Below are 21,178 nucleotides of genomic sequence, written 5' to 3'. Positions count from 1 at the left end.
TTAAGTTTAATTTCCAAATTCCAATTGTGGAAAGGCAGGGAGCCCAGCCACAGATGTCAGAGTCTAGAGTTTTGGATATATTTGAATTGAGAGATTAAAGTGAGAAAGCCAAAGGCATGCTGACAGCTGAACAATGAAATTGTATTGGCAGATTTGGGATGGATGGTTTGTAACTAATTGGGGCCCCAGCTGTGCCCTGGGGGAGCAGCAGTTAAAGAGAAATCAAGGTCACACAGTGCCAAAAGACATTCATTTATTCCGTAAATAATATTTGATATTTGAGTGTGGGACACAGACAGCAATCAAATAATTACCTCAATAAAAGCAAAACTACAACTGAAAAGTGCTGCACATGTGGAATAGAGGACCTGACGTAGTAGGGATTGGAGGAGGTTAAGGGGAGGGTTCCCTGGGGAAATCACTTTTGAAGGTTGGCCACATCTCTTACCCTGTTTTCCAAAATGATAGATCTTTTTGATAGATCTTCTAAATGGCTATTTTACATTATAGTTCGAGTACAGTCTTGTCTGAAGGCAGAGGAATGGACCGAGCCCTCACGAGGTCCCGATGTTGGGGAAAATGTGTTTGTTTTGTTTTAAACAGGATTCTCATCTCTGAGCATGGCCAAATACAAAGCAAAGAACTGATGCTTAGATGGCCGTCTCTGGTGGCTGGAGGACAGGACCAGAGCTGGCCCTCTTTCCCATGTGGAGCAGAGGCAGGGTTGAGGGACCGCTTTTCTTCTTGGCCTGAGTCAAGTCTGACACTTCAGTTCTCTCTATTTCGGTCTCACCTAGAGTAGCATCTCAGACTACCCTGGGGTTTTGTGGGGCCCACCTTGGGAAAAAGAAGGTTCCTGGGTTGGCAGTGGGTCCAGAAGTCAATGCCAGCCTGGGGAGGGTTTCTTGAGACGGTGTGAAGGGCCAGGGAGGCGGAATGGGAAATGTTTCTGCCATCAGACAACAGCCAGGTAAAACCATTAGAGGTTCGTGTGATGTGGCTTATTGGAAATATGGCTCCATGGTACTGAGTTTTATTAGACTCCTGCTAGCCCAACTGAGCTGATGTTACAAGAGTTTGCTGGCATGTGAGTCCCATGTAATGCTCAGAATTAGGTATTTTAAATGTACTGGGTATGGCAAAATAAGGAAATTATAAAAATAACTGCATACAGCGCAGCTCTGTTTCACTGATGGTCATGGTCTTGATATTAACACTTACCAAGAATCTCCAATATTGTGGTCACCAGGAGCCCTGGGGAAAACATGGCGGGTAAAAACTGGACGTCTGACTGTAGGAAGTTCCCAGTCTAGTAGAGAGACAGGCACACAATGTGCTAAAGGCTATTCCAGAGAAAAAAATGGTTTTCTGCATGCTGGAAGAAGGAGGCCACCGGCTCTGCGTAGGGTCTCATTTAAGCTAGGTATTATGGGGTGAGCAGGCATCTACCAGGCGGAGAAGATGGGTTGAGGCAACTGCAGGCCTGAAGCAACTTGAGAAAAGGTATCGAGAGAACTTGGTCTGCTGGGGAAACGGGTTTGGAGTGAGATGGAAAGGGGATGAGAAGATAAGCCACCAGGTTCTTGGTGCCACTAGAGGGGTTCGACCTGGTTCTATATGTTGCCAGGAAACCACTGGAGGTTTTGAAGCGGAGATGTGATCAGATTTTGTTGTGTAAATAGAATTCTAGATGGGCTGGAGAGGTAAGAGCTGAGTCAGTGAGTCCAGTTAGGAGGCTGTCATGGCTGTTCAGGATGAGAGAGGACAGTGCTGCTGGCCCGGACTGTGAGGATGGCCATGGGAGGCTGAGTTTCAGAGCCAGAACCAACTGTCTAGGGGACAGATGAAGTACGGCACAAAAGGAAGGGAGAATAAAGGGTGTTTTCTGTTTGAGCAACTGGGCCAAAGAACATTAGCATTCAAAATTATTAGTGTTTAGGGCAGCTGGTTAGCTCACTTGGTTAGAGTGCATTGCTGCTACGCAGCACCAAGGATGCCAGTTCGATCCCTGCATGGGCTACTTTGAGCTGCGCCCTCCTTAAAAAAAAAGAAAGAAAGAAAGAAAGAAAAAGAAATATTAGTGTTTGGACCTGGCACGTTGGAGGCTGCCCATGTTTTTGTTCCTCAAAAGCCTGGTTGTGATAAATGACATTCATGGAGCATTGCCAGAAGGTTCTGTAGCTCTTCCATTTCTCCCGAGAGTCTAACACTGGATCCAGCCAAACCATCAGAAAGCCATGTTCTTCCTTGATTTGATCCCAGGTGGAATCCCTTTTACTGCATTGCCCTTTGGTGTTTGTTAGGTTGTCCATTTTCATGGAGGGATTTCTCAAAAACAGTCTTGCAAGAGGGTTGCAGGGTAGGAATTATTGCGGTGTGTAGGGGATCTTGTCTGCTGGGTTACTCATTGTCTCCTCTATGACTACCCAGAAGAGAAAATGTCTCTCAGAAAATCTGTATCTGGAACAACCCAGGTTCTTTTATTTTATAGGAAATATAAACCTCATAACTGCTGACATTTTTTTTTTTTCTGTCTTGGTTACTGGGGAACTCAAAGCCAAATTTGCAATTAAAATCCAGTAAATATTTAGCAACTTAGCAGCATGCATTTCTATGCCCCAAACTCTCCTTTTTTCTTACCCTAATTTCTTAACCTATTTTATAATATTGTATTGTTTATATTTTTGTAAGCCACCTTAAGTCCTTTTTGGACTGGGAGTTGTATAAGAAAAAGAAGGAAGCCATGAACGAACTGTAGGCAAATGTCTTCGGTAACCTCTCTTCAGACGGGTTTTTCACATTATTTTTGATTGAAATTGTAGAAACAACCCAAAAGATATGATGTCTTCATAGTCAGCTAGCAACAGTTACTTCTATCTAATATTTAGTAAATTACATGCAAGTTTCAGGATTTTCAAGGGAAACGGCCTCTTCTCTATGTAGATGTTCTGACAGATGCGAGCCTCACTTGGGGGCCTCCCCAGGCAAAGTGCTGAATGAAGGGCCATATGGTAAATACACTGCTGTGCTAACAGATGTTTCAAAGCACAGTCCAGCAGCCATCTCTGAGTGGACTCTGTGAGACTGGCATGTTCTGTGACCTCACGGAAATCAAGGTCTTAACAGAATGATGTTTGATGGATGGATACGTACTCTGCTCTAGGGCAGAATTCAGCTGGCAGAGACATCATTACAATATACTGTGTTTCTCCCAAAATAAGACCTAGCCAGACCATCAGCTCTAATGCGTCTTTTGGAGCAAAAATTAATATAAGACCCAGTATTATATTATATTGTATTATATTATATTACATTATATAAGACCTGGTCTTATATTATATTAAAATAAGACTGGGTCTTATATTAATTTTTGCTCCAAAAGATGCATTAGAGCAGATGGTCCAGCTAGGTCTTATTTTGGGGGAAACATGGTAGAATCAGGACTTTAAAAACTGAAGGAATCCTAGAGATCATGTAGGATTATCATCTGACAGATAATCCCCCTGAAATCAAGACTAGGCCCTGTATCTAGGATAGAGGTGAATGGTTGGTTTTATTTACCAGAAGGTAGTTACTTGACATCCAAGCTGGTTTTCATTATTATCAACTGGTTGGATTTGTAGTACACCTGGGTCCACTGCTTTACACTGGGTAGCAATGAAATGATGACATTCAGTTTCCTGTGTGTCTTGCACATTAGTTGCGTAGTAGTTTGAATCTGGGCATTTCAGTCAAGTTTACACCCGTGGCCCCATCCTGGGATTAGTGGTGTCAGTGCAGACCACAGAGGTAACTTTTCCTCTGAATTAAGGGATGGAATGGCCTGTTGTTTGGAATGACATATCAGTAATGTCAGATCTCCAGTTAAGCCACAAAAACCTACTTAAACCACAGTGTACCTTTAAGTGGATTAATTTAGGTCCTAACCCTCTAACCACCATGAGTCAGCCTCAGAGGACAGGAACATTGCTTTGTTTGGGTGTTGTGAATAAACAGTTCCTGTGCTTTTTCACGCTTGCTGGTAAGGGTGATTATAGCTAATCGAGGTTATTGAGTACTAGCCATGTACCAGGAGCTGTGCTGAATGCTTCACTTGCATTATGTCATTGGTTCTTTTGTCTCCTCCGTGAGGTAGGCACTGTTGTCATTCCCTGTTAGGCATAATGGTGATGCAGCTCGTGAGAAGAACCAAGACTGAATCCAAGCGCATCTGCCTCTAGATCCTGTACCCCTCAACAGTGGGCTACGCTGCCTCCCACTTCTCTTAGTTGGAAGCCCCGAGAAAGGGGTTCTCTCTGCTCCCTGGCCAGGGTTCAAGGATTCTGGTGAGATTAGGAATGGGGAAGGAGGTCAGTCGTCCTGGGATGAAGGCCTCTCACAGCCATTCTCTCTCTCTCTCCTAATTCTGTCTCCCAGTTCCTGAAATGGCTGGTCTGTTCCCCTATTTTATTGCCTCCAGTAAGGGCTTTTCTCTTTCCTCACCCATGTTGGGACAGAGCAGGGCTACTCCGTCCTGTGCCTCCTCTGCTGTCCTTAAAGCTAGCATACAGCCCTCTTTAGGCTTTCTAAGAGTTCCTACAATAAGTCAACGATGGAAAAGTTGAAAAGTGGTTCAGTTGTTACTCCAACAGCTATACACATATTTCACCTAGACCCTGCAAATGCAAAGTGGGCATCAGTGCCAATGACAGGACTTTACTTAATACCCAGGTCTTAAAAATTCACCCATAGCCCCTATGAACCATAGTTCTGGGCATCTCAGCACAGGGTCTGAGTGGAGAAGGGTCTCGGCCTGAAGACCCAGAGTTTGCCTCCTGCCTCATTACTTGGAGAAGGGAGGGGCCTCAGTCATGCCTGCCACCCACACAATGGGTGGACCAGTCTAGTCATCAGCCAGATGCGAAGCAGTGGGAGTTCAGGTAAGTGACGGCCTCTACGGTGTGTCCTGTGCTGCTGAGTTCAGGGGGTGCAAAAATGATTAAAACGCAGTCCCTACTCTTGGAGCTTACCTCTAGTAGAGGCAGGAAAGGACAATTTCAATTTCAGCAGGGTAGGTGTTAAGAGGTGAGTGCAGAGGAAGCGCCAATAAGCCCAGGTGCTGAGGTGACATTTGAGCTGAGTCTTAAGAGACGCCAGGGCATGGTGAGCAGTGGTGGGAAGGGTGTGTCAGGCTGAGGGAATGGCATCCACGAAACCTTGCAAGAGTGGAAATACGTGTGTATTAGGAGGGACTACAAAGAGTTTGGTTGCCAAATCTGAGCACTTAAGAGAGTTCTTGACACATGGTTGACCCTTAAATGTCAGTTCAATAAGGGGAGTACAGAGCATGAGGTGGTAGAGATGAATCAAGCCATTTATGGGTGTCAGTAGTCGATGTAATACACACTTAGAATTTGTTGTATACCTACTACATGCCAGCCAGACGCATGTGTTGAGTATTTTATATGTAGTAGTTAATCTGCACAAGAGTCCCACGAGGAAGACATTATTCCTATTTTTTAATGAGGAAAGTGAGGTTAAGTAACTTTTCCAAGGTCACACAGCTAGTAAATGATAGAACTGGGATTCAAAATCCCTGAGTCTGGTCACAGAACCTGTCATTTTAACTGCTACCCCATATTGCCTTTCCGAAGGCAATGGGAACGGTGACATGGTCAAATCTGCTTTGTAAATAGACAATACGGGCTGAAATGCAGAGGGTAGGACAGGGGCTTAGGGGCCTGCCAGGGCTGTGTGCCAGCACTGTGTATGCCCTTACATCAGCTCATTTAATCCTCATGATCCTATGTAGGTTGTTGTTAGAGTTAGGGAAGCTGAGGGTCAGAGTGGTTGAATAATTTGCCAAAAATCACTCAGCTAGAAAAGAATAGAACTGGTTTGTGATTCCAGAGCCCACTTCTTTTCTAGGCAGTCTTTGCCTATCCTCTACCAAAACACCCCCCAAAAACAGAGGCCCACCTAAGGTTGGTCCCATTCTATGGCTTGAGGTTGTTACTTCCCCCGAGTGGGTTCCACCTTCTCAGTTTCTGTGGCTGTGTGTGTGGCAATACAGTCTTGCTTCCCACATTATTCATTGAGTTCCTTCATGGCTTACCTGAAGAATTCATATCTCTTACCCCTCCATTCTGGGGACACTCAAAAAGTTCTGTTTTGAGTCCCAGCTGCTGTTGTGGCTCCTTGGAAAGTAGGCCTGTCTGTCAGGTGGGCTAGCAGGTTTGGTGAGTGCTCCCTATGCCTTTGGATCTCAGAGTGGTGTATTGAAGGTCTTTGTTTTTAATCATAATAGTTCACATCTTTCCATTCTGATCAGCGGGAGGTGGCTGGGGATGGTAGCAAATCTTTCTTTACTTTCTACTGTGATGGATTATCACTTCGCTTAAAATGGTGTTTAATTTGTGCATGGGCCCTGAGGCTTTCAAATATTGAGCTCATTTGATTGTTATTGGAAATCAATTTGGACTTTACAATATGTGCAACGAGTTGGACTTATGAAGCCCCATGGAGCCTGCAGCCCCATACCCTCCATTTATTTTAAAAAAAAAATTCTTCTATTTTGTCTTCTTTCCTACAAACCCAACTCACAGAAGCAGTTTTTAAAATTTTCCCACAAGTGGGAAGAAGCCAGTAACAGGTGATTATTTTTTGGTCCCTACTTTTTTTTTCTCACTCAGCCAACTCTCTTTTTTCTTCTCAGGCACAAGGACCCTTTCCTGGGCCTACTTCACCTTGCTTTCAAGTCACTCCCTCTCATTCCCTCTTGTTTGCCCTGTACCAGTTGAACAAGATTCATATTTCAGCAAGCCACTTTTTCTTTCCTTCGTGGGGAAGGAGTCAGCTTTTGGACGCTTGTGAATTCCTATGAAAGCAAGAAGGCAGAGAGTGACTGGAGCAGCAAAAACTAATGCCTTCTGTCGAGGCTCTCCAGAGTTTTTCTAGCACCAGACAGCCTGGGATATTGTTTATGTGGTCGATTTTTCTCTTGTTTTTTCAAGTTCAGAGCTATGGTGTGCAATGAATGTGGGTGCATGGGTATGTGTTTGTATGTGACATATTCACATTTAATACAGACTATAAATGCTTGTTGCTCAGAAGGTAGCTTTGTATAAGTTTTGGGATTCAGATTTGAAGCTGAGCATAACCAGAAACCCCTGCCTGCAAACTTTTTTGGGGGTTTCCTACAGAAGAGAAGTGAGAGAAGAAATAATTCTGCTCTGGGGAAATGCATAATTTAGAAGCCGGCTGCATGTATAAGAAAACAGACTCTGTGGCTGCTCTATAAACCCAGACTGGCAGCCAGGGCTCATTGTTTCTTTTTCTTCCCTCAGTGTTTATATAAGACTGAAGGGGCCAGTGCTCCTTGTGCTCCCCACTGGGCAGCTTAAGTTGTGGACTTCAGAAGCTGCTGGCCTCCCTGCTCGCTTCCTCTGCCTGTCTTTTCGATTCCGTACCCTGACCTACCACCCCTTCCTTTCCTGCAGATACTGTTTTTCCTGAGAGTGCAACAGCAGGAGTATTGGAAAGTACAGAAAAGCCCCAGTGGGGTACATGGCTCTTTCTACTACCTGTAATGCTGCAATACCCAACAGCATTGGTCTCCTGTGGACTTTTGTTTTGACCACTCACCTTATCCACTCCCACAATATCCCCAGGCTGAGATAAAGGGTCTCTGGATCCAAGGGATCATGTATCTTCCTTCCTCATCTCCTATTATGGCCAGGCCTAACTCCAAGGCAAAGCTGGGGAAATTAACTCTCACCTCCATATGGAAGTATTTCTGTAATGTTCAGTTTAATCTGATTTTACATCTTTAAAAATAGACTGAGCAGGGAAGACATTATGCCCCCATAAGTCTGAATTTCTCCAACAGTTGGACATCTCATATAGAGTTGGTCCCCCCTGATGTGGAGCCCGCTTGGCTCAGGGCTGCAAAAGGGACATGCAGGATAAGGGGCAGTGAACACTTGTCCTTCAGCCTGGTGCTGAGCAGTGGTGTTGGCCACTCAGGAAGATATACAGAGTCCCCGGGGTAGAGTGGCCTTCAGTGATTGCCGCGGGGGAAGGAAGTCGGGGATAAGGGCAGCTTCCCTTTGGAAGATTTGGTTCTTGTGAGGTTTAGAAGAAACAGAGAACTGTGATTTGTGGGCTTTCTCTAGACATCCAGATGGATCCCAGACATAATCCAGCAAGGAAGGTTGGTTTTGTATGTCTTCCCCGCCCCCCCCCCCCAAATAATTTTATCTTCACAGCACGGCAGGTGTTAATTAGCAGTCTGGCTCTCCTGGGAGGTAGGCAAGTGCCTCAGGTAGGTGACTCTGAGAAGCAGAGTGAGTCGTAGATCTTGGGGCTTTGCCGTCAGACCTTTACTTGGACAAATCCCGAGAGTTACCTCACTTTCTCAGTGTCCTTGGTTCCCAATAGAATAAAAGAGCTGAGGTTCTGGTAGGAAAGCTATTTGGTACTGTGGGATGATTAATGGGAAGTTTGAGGGTTGAGGAGAAATGCTGGTAAAATTCACTCTCCTAGTGTATTTTAGAGGTGGGAGTAGTCTGATTATGCCATTGGTTTCATTCATTCACTTGATTTTTCAACAAAACAAACACACAAACAAACAAATACAGAGAGTCTACTTCTGGACAAAGTATTGGAATCACTTCTCCCAAAAGAGCCACGAGGGACCCTGCTGGTTGGGAACTTGATCCTTTTTATCCCATGCTTAGTCTACAAGTAAAGGGTGGTAAAGGGTGGTGTGGGGGTTTATTGTCTCTGCAGGTGGGGATTTCAAGTTTTGAAGGATTGCCGGCATCTGGAAATGGATGAGAACTCCATATGTGGCTGTTGATATAGTGACTCTCTAGAGGCCGAATTTCTTTTCCTTTAGCCATTTATCTTAGTTGGCTCAGGAGAGTAGCGGGGGCTTAGGAATCCTCTCGTGGGGGCTATAGTTAGCACTTCTTTAATCTGGCCATTTTTAGAACTCCCGAGGAATAGTGATCATGCCCGTTTGCTGGATGTTGGTGAAAGGTACCTAGGGATGGCTGAGAGCCCTGAGTTGATACTGAACCTCCAACTCTAGAGAAGTGGCAATACTGGTACCTTTAGTGGTTTCTTCTTCATTGGGCATCTTGACACAGTGCAGGAAAAGGGGGTCATTTTATCCTGGACATGTTGCCCTCTTGGTGGCTGTTGGACTCTACTTGCTTTGTAGGAAGCCCAGCTCCATCAGCTAATGCTACTCCCCTTATCTTGGCACTACAGGCTGCTGAGAACCAGCCCTAGACCTCTGCTTGAGGCTCCTTCCTCTGAAGACATCACCAGTGTGTGGAGCCTGCCCCACACCCACCCCCTGCCAAACCACGGCCTTTACCTGTGTCTTCCGGTGTTTCCCGTGCGACCCATCCTGTGGGAGTGCCTCGTGGGCTGCCCCAGAGTTCACTCCACGCTCAACGGCGCCAATGGTGAAGATGACAAGATCCAAGACTTTCCAGGCCTATCTGCCCTCCTGCCACCGGACCTACAGCTGCATTCACTGCAGAGCCCACTTGGCCAATCATGATGAACTCATTTCGAAGGTACAGGTTCCCTGCAGGCCTTCCTTGCCTATTGTGGGGGAGGGCACGTCCTGCCCCTAAGGTTGCAGAGGTGTACAAGCTTTCCCAGAGAGCTGGGGATATCTGTACTCCATCTTCTGTACAGGGAGGGCTGACCCACAGGGCTGTCTCATTCAACTGAGAAACAGCTCTTGAGTTGGAGGGAGACTGTACTAGTTCTCTTTGTTATTTTGGCAATTAGATGTCATCCCTGTCGGAGGCTGTGGGATAGCAGCTTGAGGCCTGAAAGGAGAGGCACTGAGGAGGGATTGGAGGCTTAGGTTGGCAGATGAACACTGTGGAGAGTACTGCCTACCTGAAAAGGGAGTTTTCAGAAAGGTGATGGGGCCAAGATGTCTTGTAGCAGGGTTTTTAGCTGAGATAAGGAGGGTATTGCCTTTCAAGCCCCAGAGAAGGTTATGAGACTGTTGAATTACTAAAATGGGTGGCCCTTGGGGAGGACCAAAAGTGGCTTGGTGAAGACCTGATTCACTGGCTTGTGAGGACCTGTAGGGCTTCTAATATAGCAAGATATTTGATCATAATCAAGAAAAAAATGGAACCCTATTTTCCCGGAGGAGCCTTGGCAACTGCTTCCTAAATTTGGGGCAGGGGAATTATTAAAAAAAAGAAAGAAATAAACCCAACATCCCAGTTATGCAATCCAGGAACTGGCTCCTCAGGCAGCAGTCTCAGGGGAGCTATCTCTTTCCTGGCCCTAAATTCCCAGGAGAGGAGAAACAGGTTTTACTAGGCTTCATGAAAAGGAGAAAGATCATGGGGGACTTTTCCCTTTAAAAAGTCTGCTTCCTCAGAACCTGTGCTACCTGCCATTCAAGTAAAAAAAAAAAAAAAATGAAACAGACAAACCTTTATGCAGACCCAGACTAAGTTAAAAAAAAAAAAAAAAAAAAAAGAGTGTTGTTGATCCGTCTACAAGAACTGCTAGAAAAGGTGGCATCACTTTCCCTGCCTCTGGCTTGGTAGCCGCAGCCAAAGAGGAATACAGGATCCACAGTTACAGATCAGCCCCATCCAGCTGGCTGATTTGACAGGAAGTGAGGAAGGCTGCCTGAACCACCACATCTGTGGTAGTGGGGATTCTTAAACCAGGACTGAGGACTGACCTCCTCCTTTTACTCCGCTTCCAGGGTCTCAGGTTACCATAGAGCTTGAACCCTGGAGCCCTCAGAGTCCTGGCATCTGGCCCACGTTCCCCTCTGTTACTCTCCTTTGTGCTATTTATGTTCCAGCCAGCCTATAGCTTCCTTCTCTATCACCTAACTCATCTTGTCTCAGATTCCTTGGATCTTTTGAGAACCCCTTGAGTCTGCAAGTTTGGAAGTGGAGAGGCTCCGTCAGTGAGGGAAGACGGGAGTTAGTCCTCTTTGCTTTGGAAGGGTGCCTGCAAGCTTGGAGGGAAAATGTGAGTTGTCCTATTTCTGAAAGTCTCCAGAGAAAGTGGAAGCCAAGACATTTTTTTTTAGCATCAGAAAGAAGTGTATCATAAGAAATTGAGGTACTAATAAAATGTATTTTAGCACCTTCTCTATACTAAGAACTCTGCTACTTGACACTTTACAGCTGTTATCTCACTTAACCCTCATAAGCCTTTAAGGCAGGTGATGTTAGTCATTTTTTATATGGATAGAGAAATTGAGACTCATAAAAGACATCCAAGAACTCAAGTCAGAGGCTCAAAGGAAAGAGAGCGATTACTTTGAGCATGTTCAAGAAGGATTTCTGGAAGAGGTGGTATTTGAGCTTGGCCTTGTAAGATGGGTCGAAGTGAATATATGAAGATGGTAATGACCTTCGAAAGTGCTGTGTCTTCTCTCTTTGGCCTGGTATACAGGGTCTTGGTGATCTGACAGCCGTTTTTTTAGTTACCGTGTTTCCCCGAAAATAAGACCGGGTCTTATATTAATTTTTGCTCCAAAAAACGCATTGGGGCTTATGTTCAGGGGATGTCATCCTGAAAAATCATGCTAGGGCTTATTTTCTGATTAGGTCTTATTTTCGGGGAAACACGATAAGTCTCCTCTCAATTCCCTTGCTTTATATTTCAACCACTTGGAACTAAGCAGTACTCCCTGAATATACAGATAGGGGAATTTCAGGCCTCTGTGCCTCAGCCAAGAGCAGCCCTCTTTCTTCACCTTCTTCCTCTTTCCCAGGAGCTCTTACACTCCTTTTTCCACCTGGGGCCTTTTCCTACTAACTTTGTATCGCTGGCTCAGAACCTGACCCATGGCAAGAGCTCAATAAATGGTCAAATAAACGGATGGATGGAGCGTGAGCCTTGGGAGAAGACAAACTATGAGCAAAAAAGACTTTGTTGGCTTCATGTCCTCCTTCCTGCCCCCTTTGGGGCAGAAAGGCTTATTCACAAATCCAGGCCAAAGTCAGCACAGGCTTCAATTTCATTGGCTACAACCGGTGCACAGATGGGGTGCATTAGAGCTCGATGATTTAAAGAGTTGGGTTAAATGCCTGGCTGTGGGGAAAGACTGAGGGAACCATGGCTGGCATTGTACAAAGATTCTTTTATTTCACTCCACCGCCACCCCCGGCGTGAAATCTATAGATTCTTATGCAGGTCTGCTTAACGGAAAGATCATTGCCACAGCCCCCTCCTTGGAAAATGGGCCTTTCTTTTCATTTTGTTTCTCTCTTCCATTTAAGAAAGTTCAGGGAGAGAATGTTTCTCCTGTTCTTCCCTCTTGACATAATCTCCTATGCGGTTTCAGAATCCGCCCAGTGGGAGTTAGGAGCTGGGAAGCAGATAACTGGAGCAGCAGTGTAATTAAATGATACTTTGTACTTGTAATAGAGCCTTTCATCTGGAAGCTTGACATTCCATTGTTTGGTCTAACAGAAAAAGAAAAACCACCCCCCCACACCAAAAAAAAAAAAAAAAAACCACCACAAAAACCCGAGTCTGCCTTCCTTAATGGAGAAGGCAACACAAAGGTCCAGAGAACTAAAGCTCTGAGTATGTGACTAGCAGAGAATTAGAGGACAGAATCAGGATTTCAGGCTCCCTTCCTATCAGAGTGCTAAGCCCACATGGAAATGTGTAATTGTCAAGACTTAAAACAATTAGGGTCTGTATTGAAATGGTGGTAGCATTCCACCTTCCCAACTTGCTCTAGATTTCCTAGAGGCCTGGTTGCTGGCAATCAACTGTCCAACCTCTGATTCTCAGTTTCTAGCTAATAAAATCAGTGCAATAATATTTGCTGTGTCTAATGCCTAGCAGCCAGCCCTTGTGTGCTTACTATATGCCATCCCCATAACAGCCCTATGCGGTAGGTGTACCTTATTTGGCCAGGGGGAGGGGAGCAGGTTTACCTCATTGGGTTGTTATGAGGCTGGATGAGATCATAGATATGTGGGTGGTTTGCAAATCAAAGCTATATGTGAGTATAAAGTAGTCTCTTTGCTTCTCTTGGCCTCGCTGTCCAAAAAAGAAAGAAAGAAAAGAAAAAAGAAAAGGCAGGGGTTGGGGTGGAGGGCATTTAGTTTAGCCAAGCAAATTTAGTTTAGGCCAGATAGTTTCACTTTAGAACCTGGAACACAGGAGTTGACTGTAAGAGACAAAGGCAGTAGAAGAAATCGACAGGAAAGTTGTACATGTCTGCAGAAGCGTGACAGCACTTGCTCTGTAGGATGGGGGTGGGGGGGAGGTGAGGAACTCTTTGAATCGATGACAGAACTATCTAGGGAATGTGTTGAGTCTCCTCCGATTTCTTCTTGGGGGTGTTGTGGTCTCAGTGCTGGAGTGTTTGCAGGCAGAGGTATTTTGTGTTGGCATGAGGAGTTGTTGTTTCTTACCAATGGTGCAAGCCCCAGGATAAAAATATACCTTGGTTTTATAAAATAATGATAGTTTCAATTGGAACAATTGCCCTGAGTGAGAACAAGCTAAATGTTCATTTCAGTGGATCCTATTACGGAAACCTTCATCTTCACAAAGCATTTCCATGAAAATTCCTGTCTGTCGTTCTTACCTGCCCTCCCGCCTGCTAACTTTTTGATGGCATCTTGGAGGAGCCCATTTGGGATTGGTGAATTGCATTAATCTATCACGATCCCACTTTAGGGATGGTGGCTCCACTCCAAGACACAGGTTGCTCTAGTGTGCTGGGTTCTTGGAAGGAAGGTGTTATAGGAGGCTGTAGAGTGGGGGTCCAGTGAAGGTGACAGGAAGAAATCTTTTACTCGCCCCTCCCCAAAAAACACTGTTTACTACTATGTCAAATCTTCAGGTCAGATTATCGTGTGTGGACAAATAATAGAATTCCCAGAATTACAGATCATCTTGCCCAACCCCTATTCCTGAGGAAACAGGCCATGGGCAACTCAACGATCAGCCTGAGGTGACAACCTCAGAGCCAGGTATCACTGATTCACACCCCTCAACTGTGTTTTGTGTGAAGAGCTCTGGTTTGTCTTGTTTTCAAGAGTTGGGCCTCCTTCTCAGGTGGGGCACTTTTAAGAGGTGGGTTCTTTCATTTGTGGGGTTCTATTGGGTTTACAGTGGTGGCATTTTGGTTTTCCCTTCTTGCCTACACATTAGATAAAGCATTGCTTTGAGAAAAGTGGCAGGGAAGAAAATGTTCTGAAGCCCTGTATTGATCTAGTAGCTGCTGAGAGGCCCATTCTGCCCTGTGTTTCTTGCCTCTGCTTCTGAGCACTAGTGTTCTACACCAGCAATTTGCATCAGGACTTGCACCCCTAACACAGTAGCTTAGAGGTAGTGGACATGGAGGGGGTGCCAGTATGCAAGTACGGAGATCTGTCCCATCCTGTCTCCTCTACCTGTCAGGAATTTGTTTCTACCACCAACCAGCTTGTCTTTAATGTACAATAAAACCAACTCTTGGGGTGGCCATTTAGCTCAGTTAGTTAGAGTGCAGTGCTGGTAGCACCAAGGTTACCGGTTCGATCCCTGCATGGGTCACTGTGAGCTGCGCCCTCCTTAAAGAAATTAAAAAATTAGAAAAATTAAAAAATTGAAAAAACATACAAAAAAACCTCTCCAGATTATTTAATGCAATTATTTAGGTCCTGAGAATTTTGTGTAAAACATAAATACAGGAATAGAATTTTTAAAAATCTACTCATTTCTTGTTATAGTGAGCTTTGGATTATATTAGTAGTGTTAGTGATTGCTAGGTCACATCAAACAAAACAAGTCATAAAGTACATGTACAATAAGATGTGTCACTTAGAACATTCTGTGAGCTTCTCTAACTTGAAAATTATATTTTGAATTCTAATTTTATTGAAGGATTTTTGTTATCCAATGGCTATATGCCAATGATTTTTACAAAAACCATAATTCAATAAAATTAGTACTTCTATCCTAGCAAGATGAGAGAAACCAAGTTGCATGTACACCTATAAATGTCAATCATAAAAAGTGAACGTTTTGTTTTCGAAATAGTGGGACCCAGGCTTTGACCACAGTGATTGATGAGCTTTCAGCAACACAGTAAATGTCTTTGTTGATTTTGCCATGTTTGTAAACCATTGTTGAATGTTTGTCAGTGTTTTCCTAAAGAGCATTTCTGAGGTACAGAAAAGGCAGAAGTGATAAATTATGGAAGAGTTCCAACATAAGTCAATAAGCCATTTTAAAAACACCTTCAATCAATTTTGCTTCTGTAAATAAAAATCACATATCTTACCTAACATTACTTACTACTTTTCCACAACTATTTAGCCTTTGAAAGTCCTAATCTCCTATCAATGAAAGTTCTGAAGGAGTGCAAAAGAGCTATCTGTTGACCACCCAGGAAGGGGTGACAGGTGAACCAAGTCTGTACAGAAAATCTCCAGACCAAGGGATGTCATTAGATTACAGTGTTTGTATGTATGTGTGTGTGAAAAGAAACCCATCTGGAGTTTATAAAATGTAATATCTTACGGCATCTTCCCCCTGTAGGGACAGAGATTGAATCACTTCAGACTGAGATCAGCCATAAATTAGGCTGGGATAATTTGTGTGGCATTATTCTTCCAAGATGAGATGGCCATAACTGGATCTCAGAGGCCTGTGGGGTATGTGGGTGGTGGCAGTGGGCCTATATACTTGCTCTTTTGTCTCACTGGTTCTATCCTATAATTGTACAGAAACTAAACACATATTCTGCGTGTGTGTATAGCACTGTACTAGATACTTTGATATCACTCTTAAGGATTTTATTCTCAAGGAACTTTGATTCTAGTTGGGGAGTTAATAGGTTCATAACTCATCCCTTGAACTCATCCCTTTGTACTTCACCATATATTTATCTTAAAGCAGTTATCACAGTGTAATGATGCACGTCTAACATTAGCCTGTGAACTTCCTGAGGAGATGCTTGTGATACTTTTTTGTGTCTCTAGCACCTGGCACAGCTCCTAGAGACTGGTAGATTTTCAGTGAATATCTGAGTGACTTAGGGCTCGAAGACAGAGACAGATCGCAGTGGGGTCTTAATCTGGAGTCCATCGACTGACTTTAAAGGATCCCTGAAATTGTACGTTTAATCTGTGTGCGTGTATATTTTTCTAGGGAGGGTTCCCCAGCTTTTATCAGGTTCTCAGAAGGGTTGTTGGTCAATAGAACCTTTAAGGGATCAAATATATGGTGATGGAAGGAGAATTGACTCTGGGTGGTGAACACACAATGTGATTTATGGATGATGTAATACAGAATTGTACACCTGAAATCTATGTAACTTTACTAACAATTGTTACCACAATAAACTTTAATTAAAAAAAAAAAACACCTTTAAGATCCATCTGTCTAGAAACTGAAGATCTGGGAAGATTTGGTGACATTGAGATGTGTCTTGAAGCAAGAACCTAGACAGGTAAACATGGATGGAGTGGGGCCAGTAGATAGAGCAGCATCAACAGAGAAATAGAGGCAGGAAGTGTGCAAAGAGCAGCCGTTCATTTGGGTTAGACATTGAGGAACTGTGTGCCAACAGATTGAAAGTTCAGGTAGGTTGAAGCCAGATTGTTGGAAGAATAGAAGTTTGGACTTTATCCTGCTGGCTGTTGGGTGCTACTGAAGACCTTTGAGTACCTGATGAGCTCTTTGCTTTGAGATGGTGAATATTGTTGTGGGGTGGTAGTTAAACAGCAGAAGAGACTGGAAATGGAGAAACTAGTGCATACACATTGCAGTGGTCTGAAAGTGTTCCGGGCATGTGTGGTGATCCTTCAGTGAATACTTATTGACTACTGCTTAGAAAAGAAACACAAGCATTCTGGGATTAAAAAAAAAAAAAATTCTATCATGTATAGCCACATGAGCAAGAGGAATTGAATTCAGGAAGTCATACTCTTTGGATGGGAGACAGACTGATCTGACAGTAATGCTTGTTCCCTGTGAAAATTAATCTGGGCACAAGTAGAATTGCTCACTAATTTATCATCAAAGGAGCTGCCGGGGACCGAGCCTGGTGAATTGTCTGTTTTTCGCTGAAGACAGGCAGCTGGAGCACACAGATCTGCTCAAATGTGATCATTTCTATGTGGTGGCTTTAAATACCAAAAGGAAATGTTGACTTGAGCTATGAAGTGTACCCTGAAAATTTAACTTGGTGGTTTGCAAATGCCTATAAGGTTCCAGTCATAAGATTGGTTTGTACATTAGTGTCTTGGCATTCAGTAAGGACGCTAGTGATGGAAGCTTGTGTCCCTAGTCAAAATCCAAAGAAACTTTTCAAAAGGGTGTTCTCTCTGGGAAGCCAGAAGTGGGTATAGGACCTCTTCCCTTGTGTTTCTGGTTGAGCATTGGCACTCCCTCCATCTCTAGAGTGGTAAAGTTGCACTATTACTGGCTTGGCTGCTTGTATTTTGGGGCCTGAGCAGAATCCACTGTCATACACTGATTGTTCAGTTCAATGTGTGTGCTTGTGTGTGTGTGCGTGTGTGTGTGTGTGTGTGTGTGTGTTTCAAACAACATGCTAGGCCCTAGTCTTGGGCTAGGGATAGGGAGATGAAGCCAGCATGATTCCTGCATCTTTGGGGTAGTACATGGGAATGAAAGGCTCACGGTGGAGGGAAGAAGAATGGTACAGATGAGGTTGTATTGGTGCCATCATTTAACAAAGTATGAAAAATCTACACTGCTGCTATTAACTACTATTTATTGAACATTTACTGTGAACATTTTCCTTACCTCATCACTTAATTTATAATATCCTTTCAAGGTGGGGATGAAGCAATTTGTCTAAGACCACAAGTTACCAAGAAGTCATACGGGATACAGCTCTAGATAGGTCTGTGCCCTCTTTACATAGCTTGACCTAGGTAGCTCCTCTTGGCCTCGACTATTTTCTGGTCTCTCTCAGTAATAGTGGTGATAAATCCTACCTTGTCTTCCCTCCAATCATTTCCTTTGCCTGAAGGATCCTTCTTTCTCTGTTCAGTTTCTACCCATTCTTGAAGACCAGCTTAAGTTTTTTCTAGGGTATCTTCTGGACTATAGAATTCTCTCCCTCCACAGAACGTCTGTAGAACTCATTGCCTGGATAATGATTGTCTTGTAATAATATGGTCTGTGTTATTGTGGTTACATGCACTTTTTATGTATAATTGTCTTGTTTCCTAAGAAGATTCTAATAACCTGGAGTCACAGGCTCTCAGAACATTAGAGCTAGAAGGGCCTTTGAACCTGGGTTTTCTAGTTGACTCCTCGGTTTACAGATCGGGAAACCAAGGCCCAGAGAAACTGAGTGCCTCTTGACTTTGTACTTTGCCACCTCCTCCCTGCCACACCGCCTACAGCCTTGCAAATAACGGGAGCTTGTAAATGCTGGAGGCAGCCCTGGGGGAGAGGGCTGGCAGCTGGGAGAATGAAAGTAGCAAGCTGTGTGATCTTGGGCAAGACTGTTCTCTCTTGCTCTCCTTTCTCTTCATCCTTCCAAATGAGGCATTAGATTAAACTGACCTTAAAGGTTCCATCACCTCCCTCATCTTCTGATTCTAGTATAGCAGCAAAAGGTGATCTGAGGCACAGTAACTTAGAGGTGAACTATAACCTCTGCGTCAGAACATTCACTGGGTTCAAATCCTGGCTTCTTCACTCAGTAGTCAGGTAAGTTAAGTAACCACTCTGTGTCTTAACACCCTCATTGGGAAAATGAGACTAGTATTAATAATTAGATAGATACCCAAAAGGATTTTTGTGGCAATTAAATGCTGTAATCAATATAAAGTTCTTATTACAGTATCTGACATACAGTAAGTACTCAATAAATGCTGGTAGCCATTGTTATCTATGGCTTTTCATGAAGCAAAATAAAACAGAAATCGGCACCCAAACATAACTAGGTCCTGGCACCCATTAACTGTCCTGGTATATTTGCTCCTTGTGTCCTTTTGGAGACACTCAGCTTTTGCCCTTTAGCTCTATAGCTGGTCTTCTGAGGCCTCTGTTTTGAGTTTCTTGTTTGTTCCTTATGATTCTAAAAAGACCAGCCAGTCTCCGGAGGTAATTAAATCACAGCAGCAGCCTCTACCTTGCTCTCTTGGGGCCTTGCCTGAAAGCGGGTATGAAGCCTCTCTAGAATTTAAATGGAAAAATCTGCCCCTGCCCCCTTCCCTTCTATTCTGTCAGGTGGTTATTTTGCCTCTGACCACACATCATCTGGTTACAGAGACCTCAAACTACTGTGACAACAGCAGTCCAGGCAGCTGGAAGAGAATTCCGGCCTGGGTATTGGAGCAGTAGCTAAGAGCTGTTTGTCAGTTTGGTTCACTCTGATGGTTCACGGTGGGGGTGGGGTGAGCTTCCTTTGAAAGAAGCCATTTTCCTTCTCTTTAAAAAAAAAACAGAACCAGAAAAGAGTCTCCGATGCCATTGTTTCCAAAGCACTGAACCTGTTGCTGAGGGGAGGGTTTGACCTGGTGACCCAGAGTATTGTCTCAGGTCAAGGCTGCCAGGCCTTAGAGAGCTTTAGCGCTCTGCTTCCCCTGTTCTGGTGGCTGGACAGTGACTCAGGGAAGGAGGGGGAGGAGAGGAGGAGACAGCTCCACCAGCTGCTGCTAAAAACAACATCTAATCAGTCCACAAACTCCCTCCCTCCAGACCACAGTGATGTAAAGAGGCAGAGCAGGTGGCTCTGTGCTCCCCACCCCCTCCTTCCCAGCACCTTTGGGTCTTTGAAGGGGCTACTAACAATTGTCTGAAGTTAAATTATCTATCTTTTGGGGCCAAGGAACTCTTTCTTCCCAGGTAGGGCTGGTTCCATTAAGAACATTTCACTGTAACTTCAACTCGCCAGCCGATAAAGGAAGGGACAGAAAAGCATTTCCTTGCCAAAACAAAAGATCCCAGAGTAAACCCTCCTGCACTAAGTTCTATCATTTGTTCTACATTTAGCCAGCTCCTCTTATATGTTAGGTATTGGGGATACAGTGGCAAACAGATGTATGCCTTACTCTCACCCAGCTTGTACCCAGTACCCTTTGGTTCCTGGAAAACCCACTGTGTGAAGGAGCAGCTGGTGGCAGTAGAAGTGGAGCTCTCCATCCTGAGCCTGGTACCCAGGGTCGGTTGAGGCAGCTGAGAAGCCATCATTTCCATATTGCTTTCCATCCTATTTGCCTGATTTTCATGAGACACCCAAATGTGTACAGCTTTTTCCCTGACTGTCCCTGTCCTCTCCTGTCATGTCAACCTGGGCTAGCCCCGCCTAGTAAAACTGCCAGCTGGGCGCTGGCAGCTCAAGGTGGCCAGTGAATGAAACCCGCTGTTCTCTGATTGTCTTTGGAGGAATGTCTGTTCTCAGAACCAGGCCTCTCACCCTTGAGTGGTGGCTGCTTTGTTTACTTCCTTAGCTGGCCTCTCCCTTTTTAATGCCAATTGTTCCAAATGACAAGCAGAGCTCTGAAGAGTCTTTTAAGGTTCACCCTGGAAAAATTTACCCAGGAAACCTGAGGCGAGAGGAAGCAAGAGAAACCAGACTTCCTGCAGCTCCTTAAGCTGTAAGTCCCCGTATATTTATGGGGGAGGAGAGCTCCTCCCTGTCTGTCTCCTCTGTAAAAACTACAGGCCAGTCTGCCCCGGGCACTGTGGGGGCAGGTGCTGGGTAAATACACCAGGAAGGAAAGCTGATAAGATATGGTCTGACAAATCTAGGTCACCAGGCTGCTGCTAGGCACCTGTGCGACTGGTCACCTTGAAACTGACAGGAGAGAGGGTGGACTTTTGTTCTGGGCACAAATTGGCCAGTTTCCCGTGCTTTTGTTTGTTTGTTTGTTTATTCAATAAATATTTCTTGAGCAGCATTATATTCCAGGCCCTGTGCTAGGTGTTTTAGGCCCTTGTGTGTCTCCCTCAAGCAAAATCTCCTCCTGGATCCCTGGCCTATAACTAGTGCTAAAAAAAAAAAAGAAATGACATCATGCAAAAGCCAGTTGGTCCACTAACTTCCAGAGTGGGGGCAGCCGGTCTCTTGGTAGATGAAGGCGCTGTTTGAAGTCTTAATTTCCCTGTTCCTTCAGCTAGATCAGGAGTCGGCAAAACTTTTCTGCAAAGGCCAGATAGTAAATACTTTAGTCTTTTCTGGCCATATGGTCTC

The 21,178-nt window shown here is 44.5% G+C and overlaps 1 protein-coding gene across 6 annotated transcripts in view; it reads left to right on the top strand.

Moving 5' to 3' along the window:
* Positions 1–21,178, top strand: part of YPEL2 (yippee like 2) — a 58,085-nt gene that overhangs the window by 9,019 nt on the left and 27,888 nt on the right. For 5 of the 6 annotated variants that reach the window (XR_013992059.1, XM_081029969.1, XM_081029971.1 and 2 more), the window contains one exon: positions 9,256–9,569. Coding sequence is in view for 5 of the 6 variants with exons in the window: in XM_081029969.1 (XP_080886095.1) it covers positions 9,453–9,569 (117 nt within the window). In the remaining variant the exon portion in view is untranslated. Of the gene's footprint in view, positions 1–9,255; positions 10,482–21,178 lie in introns of those variants that run through there. The other variant, XM_081029968.1, reaches the window with a different exon arrangement.

This window comes from Rhinolophus hipposideros (genome assembly GCF_964194185.1).
Source record: "Rhinolophus hipposideros genome assembly, chromosome: 20".
Classification (NCBI taxonomy): Eukaryota; Metazoa; Chordata; class Mammalia; order Chiroptera; family Rhinolophidae; genus Rhinolophus; species Rhinolophus hipposideros.
Note: the sequence above shows the minus strand (reverse complement) of the source record. Positions and strands in the feature narration are given on the sequence as shown.